This window comes from Plectropomus leopardus, chromosome 4, assembly GCF_026936395.1.
Source record: "Plectropomus leopardus strain MGB_pleo_1.0 chromosome 4, ASM2693639v1, whole genome shotgun sequence".
NCBI classification, from domain to species: domain Eukaryota; kingdom Metazoa; phylum Chordata; class Actinopteri; order Perciformes; family Serranidae; genus Plectropomus; species Plectropomus leopardus.
The window spans coordinates 352,554-359,484 of record NC_142179.1 but is presented as its reverse complement, the minus strand read 5'-3'; the positions used below and the strand labels follow the sequence as shown (position 1 = coordinate 359,484).

At 44.3% G+C, this 6,931-nt stretch overlaps 1 protein-coding gene across 1 annotated transcript; it reads right to left on the bottom strand.

The window, feature by feature from the left end:
- Nucleotides 1-436: 436 nt before the first annotated feature.
- Nucleotides 437-6,219, bottom strand: ppiaa (peptidylprolyl isomerase Aa (cyclophilin A)). Its single transcript, XM_088076086.1, has 4 exons — nucleotides 6,058-6,219; nucleotides 2,615-2,734; nucleotides 2,214-2,386; nucleotides 437-824 (listed from the first exon to the last, which is right to left on the bottom strand). Exons 1-4 carry the CDS (start codon nucleotides 6,121-6,123, stop codon nucleotides 692-694), a joined length of 492 nt encoding a protein of 163 aa, XP_087932212.1. The 5' UTR covers nucleotides 6,124-6,219; the 3' UTR covers nucleotides 437-691.
- Between the last annotated feature and the right edge of the window lie 712 nt (nucleotides 6,220-6,931).

The window sequence follows — 6,931 nt, the reverse complement described above, 5'->3', positions numbered from 1 at the left end:
GGTCAAAAAATAAATCTTTAAAAATGAAGGTCAAATATATTTTAGGAGACGTTAGCGTCAGAGACGAAGAGCTGGAAAATGAACATAAGCCGTTTTTAACATTTGATAATAGTAATATTTTCTATTATTTATTATTATTGTATTATTTTATAATTTTTTTGTTATTTTCCTTTTTCTTCACTGGCAGATTTATTCATGTTGTGATTTTTCACGTCGCCTCTCGACGACATGACTGCGTGGTTATTTATTGTCCCTTCAGAGGCGAGATTTGTGAAAGACCTCAAAAGTTTCTGTCCTCGTTTTCCAGATTTATGTTTTGGGCTCTTCGTTGAGTTATTCAGATGTAATCGTTAAATATTGAAACCACAGTTACAGTTTCGACACAATAAAAAGAAAAGTTTGTGTGATTAAAAACAGAAAGCAGCCGTCTCAATCGTCAAGGCAACTTTTGTTTTATTCTCCTTCATTTTTTTGACTTAACAAAAAAACCGTTGGGATTGTGGAAAAAAACGTTAATGCAAAAGAAACTTTCAAAGTCACAAATGCAGAAACATGAATTTCAACAACAGAATAAAAAACGGGGGGGTGGGGCTGAATCTCCATGATCAGGAATGTTGAATGGCGGGCGGGAGGGGGCGGAGCCTACAGGGGTGCGGCTACAGGACGAGCAGAAAGGGTTAAGTGCTGGAGCTCAGAGCTGCCCGCAGTCGGAGATGACGACCTTGGTGTTTGTTTTCCCGCTCTGGGTGCCGAGGGCCTCCATCTTCTTCACCACGTCCATCCCCTCGACCACGGTGCCGAACACCACGTGTTTCCCATCGAGCCTGCGGAGACGACACGCGTCAACATCAACATCAACATCAGCGCCAACTCCAACGTCAACATCAATGTCAACGCCGTCAACGTCAACACCAACACCAACGTCAACGCCAACATCCTGCGGAGATTTTTGCCTCCACGCCGACATAAACACGGCGGCGAGCGTCACATACAGACTCTTTTTTATGTGATTTTTAGTTTTTGTTTTTCTCTCTGTTCTATTTTATCTTACAGTTTAGTTTGACAACTTTGTTTTTTGGGCAATTTTTTGTGATTTTTAAAGAAAATAGGCAATTTGTTGCCATTTTCTATTCTTTAAAAAGTTTTGGTGATTTTTTCTTTAATTCTTTAAACATTTAAACAACAGAGAAAAGTTTGCAATTTTTTAAAGAGATTTTTTTTATTATCATTATTACTTTTTTGTTCTACCTTTCTTTTAAATATGAACATGTATTAATTAGATTGTTTAAGGGATGAAGTAACTGACACACTAATGACAGTGAAGAAAATAAATGAATTTAAAAATGCGTTTTAGAAAAATGGATACAGCATAGTATTGCAGTATTTTTGCATGTCATTATGTTATTGATTCACTGTTCCAAGCATGACTGTTTCTATTATTATTATTATGATTATTATGATTATTATTATTAGGTGGCAAGTATAAAAGGTAAAATAACAATAATCTACTTTGAGAAACCTACTGGAGTAACAAAATCAAAAGCGTTTTTGATCCACTAGAAACAAGAAAAAAAAAAGATTTTGATAGAGATAGGGTTAGGGTTAGGGTTAGGGTTAGGGTTAGGGTTAGTGTTTCCCTTTGGTGACATTTTTCTCAGTTAAAATTAAAAACGGAATAAATCACATTTAAAAACACAATAATACTGAGTATTGATTAATGTCGCGATCACATCGTCTCTGATGATCCAGATCCCGACCATCTGAGTTCATTAGAAACTGCCCGCACGTCCAGAGTGTGTGTGTGTGTAAGCGTGCATGTGTGTGTAAGTGTGCATGTGTGTGTAAGTGTGCATGCGTGCACATGAGTGTGTCTAAGTGAGCATGTGTGCGTAAGCGTGCATGTGAGTGTGAGCGTGTGTAAGTCTGCATGCGTGCACGAGTGTGTCTAAGCGAGCATGTGTGCATGTGTGTAAGCGTGCATGTGTGCGTAAGCGTGCATGTGTGCGTAAGCGTGCATGTGCATGTGTGCGTAAGCGTGCATGTGTGCGTAAGCGTGCATGTGTGCGTAAGCGTGCATGTGTGTGTAAGTGTGCATGTGAGTGTGAGCGTGTGTAAGTCTGCATGCGTGCACATGAGTGTGTCTAAGCGAGCATGTGTGCGTGTGTGTAAGCGTGCATGTGTGTGTAAGCGTGCATGTGTGCGTGCGCCCTCACCATGGTGTCTCGGCCGTGCAGATGAAGAACTGGGACCCGTTGGTGTTGGGGCCGGCGTTGGCCATGGACAGGATGCCGGCGCTGGTGTGCTTCAGGTTGAAGTTCTCGTCGGCGAACTTGTTACCGTAGATGGACTTTCCTCCGGTTCCGTTGTGGTTGGTGAAGTCGCCACCCTGCGCGTCAAAAAAACACAAAAATGAAGACTAGAGCTCAGAAAGAGAAAAGAAATAAATAGAAACAAGAACAGTGGATTTTCTGAAGTGCTGCTTCTGAAACGCAAAACAATAAAATGAATATAAATAAAATATGAGACACACCAAAGAAAAGGCTGATAAATACTAAAATATAGCAAAAACGAATCATCAGCAAACTGATGCTGCAGGAGGAAGAAAGCGCGTCACCTGACACATGAAGCCGGGGATGATGCGGTGGAAGGTGGATCCCTTGTAGCCGTAGCCCTTCTCGCCGGTGCACAGGGCGCGGAAGTTTTCGGCGGTCTTGGGCACCTCATCTGCACGGAGCTGCGGGACACAAAATCAACACAAAGGCCGTTATAGTTGAAACGACGAGCTGCGTCCGGCGTGCGATAAAACCCGAGTCCTTACGGAGGTTAAAAGTCTGAGGTCACATCTGGCTCGCCGCCGTCAGATACTCTGCACTTTGCTCTGTGGAGCGACGCATTGCGTAACGCCACACGGAGGGAAAACCTGCAGCTCTCACTCCGGCTGCACGCAGTATGTCCCGTTTTAACCATTTCAAACCTCACACCATCAGCTTTCCTGCGTCGTCGTCAAAGACGCTTTCACGAGCGTTCAAACCAACAAACCGTGAAAACAAACAGAGAAAATAAAACCAGCAACTTGGAATTAAAAGTCCCGCAAAGTGTAAAAACAATGTGTAAAAGGCAACAAGATGACCTGAAAATTAGCTAAAAAAATAAAAATAAAATAAGAAAGGAAAAGAAAACTTTATTTATAATAAGGTATTTAAAATTAGATTATAAAAAATGATTTACAATATTATAATTATGTATTTACAGTTAGATAACAGAAAAAAATACAGAGAGCCCTATCATTTTTATAATTAAGTATTTAAAGTTAGATTAGTGTAAAGAAACAAATCATTAAAATGAATTACTAATTTATTGATCACTTTTTTTCAGGTAACTCTCTGTTCTTGTTATTTTAATTTTGCACCAATCTTAGTTAATTATCTTGTGTGATTGTTTATTTTACAGTTTCTTGCAAATGTTCAGGTCATTTTTTGAAGTTACTTAATGGCTTTTCCCAAATATTTTTGTGAGAAATCAAGATCATGCACATATCTGCAGACTCAGCTAAAATGAGCTCCATGCAAAGTCTGAAAAAGCAGACTGAACTCTGACATTTTAATCAACATCAGGAGAGAAATCGATGTCTGGTTCTTCTGTGATTAGCGTGTGGTCGTTTGTGCCGTGTCATGGTGAAACAGGAATTCAGCATTGCACCACGCTGAGATATGTGCATGCTCTGCACGGCGCCAACGATACCATGCAAGTATGTTGGGTGGGGGGGCTGCAGCTGATCCCAGAGCAGCTCCCGCAGCCTCCACCTGCTCGGCTGTAACTGAAACCACACCTTCAGAATTTGGGAGGGGACCGTCAGGCGTCTGCATAATCTGACACTTTAACACGACTCTTCTGGTGATTTTAGGATCTCAGCAAAAGTATTTTTCCCCGCAGGTCAATGTTTTTTAAATTATGCATTCACTACTTAACGCTCACTGCTGTTTTACTCCTTCAAATCTGCATTTTCAAATTTTTTACTCTTTAGACACAAGTTTCTCTACAGCAGATTCATACTGCACTGACACGCTCACTTCAGTCATCTGAAATTTAACCGGCAAAAAAGCCCACGGAGAAATTTGTCTGAATATTATTTGTGGGAGGAGACGGACAATCTGGAAATACAAACACAACAACCAAAAAAAGCGTGCATGTAACAAATCCACGAGTGCAAAAGATATTAAAAATCTTTAATTTATAAATGCATTATGTTTGTCTATTTTATATTTGCTAAAAACTCTGAGTTTATATTTTTATGTTATAAAAGTTAATATTTATAGATGACACATTTGCAGAGACAGTCAGTCCTTCTACATAATAATAATGTACAAATCTGTCTCCATAGGTGTCAGATCTTTGCAGTTTATTTTGGAAATGACAGGGATGAACTCGCTCATCCATTTCTATCCCCCTGGTTTTAGTCTGGTCTCTTCAGTGTATTACATACAGTGTGTGAAATATTCCTTTATTATGCAAAATAAGAAAATATCTTCAACTTGGTTTAATTCAGCTGCTGTGCAGATATTTATGTCAAAAAAGGAGAGAAAACTGTGGTGTGTGCAAATGTGCAGGTTTCACCGCAGACCAACCTGCAGAGGAACAGGAATACGGAAACACCCATCTTTATAATAACCGGCCTCTTAAAATGTGACTTTATATCTGACATATTTTTACAGTTTATGAAGACATGAGGACAAAGTGATGACCTCATTTATGAGCTGGAGACGCAGAAACACGTGATCACTAACACACTGTAACATGGCCCAAATAAGAAAGAAATTCCCTCTGAGATAAAACGGTAACGGGGACGGTGACGGTAACGGTGACGGTAACGCCGTTTGTCCCGGCGGCTCTCTCTCACAGTTAGATGTATAAAGAAGACATTCAAATATATATCTACAGAGATATAGCGGGAACGCCCATAGCGGACTCAGCGACGTGCACAAAATGGCTGGGCGCGTTAGCAGCTTTCCGCCTGCCGTCAAAAAAACCAAAAAAAGACCAGATACAAACGACCCGTGTGACCACAGCGCCGCCATGAGCTCCATTAACTAACATTAACTGCTCATTCTGGCTCCGCAGCGCTAAAAACCTTCGCTCGTCTCTACATCCGCATTAGCCGCTGCAGCTAGCCGCCCCCCGCTGCCCCTCCCCCCGCTGTGGAACTTTCCAGAACAACCGGCGCAGTTAGCATCGGCGGCTAACATGCTAACCGCCGCAGGCTAAACATTTTCTATTTTATTTATTTTTAAATTTTAAACCACACCATAAACCCCACCATTAATAAAAAATGAAAAATAAAAATAAATTATTTGGTGATGCTGTGGTTCTCCCTGACGGCAGCGGAGATTTCCCGGGCTTTAGACGGGGCCGCGAGACGCTGCAACAAAGAACAGCGCGAGCACTTAGCATTAGCCCGTTAGCATCTCCGTTATACAGCGGTGGGTAACTGCTGCCGGGGCGCGTGCCCCCCCACGGCTCACACATGGCCCGCGTGCCTTTTGTGGAGCCCCCGCGTGACGGACGCTACTGTAAGTTAGCACTTTTAGCTCTGCCCGAATGAGTCCATTGATTACATCCAATTTAGGACTATTATAAATGCCCAATCAAAGAAACACACCCGCCACGAGCGCGCGTTCACGTCACGCGTGTGATCGCGTGGTAAAGATGAACACTGAGATTAAAGATGGAGATTTTCGCTCCGCAGCAGCATCCACCTGCAGCGGAGCAGCGAGTTCCGCTATGCGGTCCCGTTAGCTGCGCTGGCTCACGGCCACAAACACGTGCACATGGACCCGTCAAGACATCGTGCTCGTGACAGCTCCGTTACACCTGGCGCGTGCATGCTACCGATAAATAATAATCCGCTTCGAGTCTCCGAAGCTCGAAGCGGATCGACAGACTCATAAAACACAGAAGCGGAGCGGAGAGCGGAGCTAACGGTCCGCAGGCTAGCAGCAGCCAGCATGCCCGGCCGTGAGCTCCGCTCCCCGGCTGCGTGCGCTCACAGAGCCGCTGTACCTCCATCACGATCCGGCCCAGAGGAGCACCGCCAGAGGTGATGTCGAAGAAGACTCTGGGGCCCATTTCAGCGGAGTGAGGCGGACAGAGAGCGGACTGAGCTGGTTTTCCGGCGGAGGACTCGGGCGGCCACAAGGATCCGAAAAAGATGGAAGTTATGTGGATTAATTTTATATAACATGCCGGGGGGCGGAGGCAAACCACGGTCGGCCAATCCGTGATGCTGGAAGATTTAAGTGGCGGCTGTTTTAGCCAATCAGCTGTCAGGAGAGCGGGCCCGCCCTCCTGAGTGGACGGACGCGTTTCACGGTGTGTTTGTTTCGTACATCAGAATGGACCGCTCCGGCGCGACACACGCGGCACCGCCCCCGCTGCGTCGTCCCGGTAATTAAAACTTGCGTTCACGAGTAGCGGAACAGCGCGCGCCACGGATCATTGACAAACCGGGCGGCCAATACGTACAGCGCACGCGAAGGGGTGAGCGTCATAAAAGTCCCGCAGTAAGCGCGCGCTCCCGCTGCCGGGGGAAAATGTGACTGCGCGGGCCCGCGGTCAGGGCGCGGTCCGTCCGGTTCTCCGCATAAAAAACAAAGTTAGCACGAAAAGTTCAGGGCCGGAGTCCCGGACCCGGAGGGTCCACAGAGGGGGGCAGCGGGAAAAAACCGAGAGATGTACAGAGGCCCCGAGGGGCCAAACACAACCACATTTTACACAACTAGTTTCATAAAACAAAACCACAGATTCATCAACAGTTGGACAAAACGAGACAATTTATTAAAACAAACACATTTCACAAAACAGTCCACTAAAACAACAGTCAGAACAAACATTTCACCAAAACAACAGTCAAACATTTCACTAAAACAACAGCCAG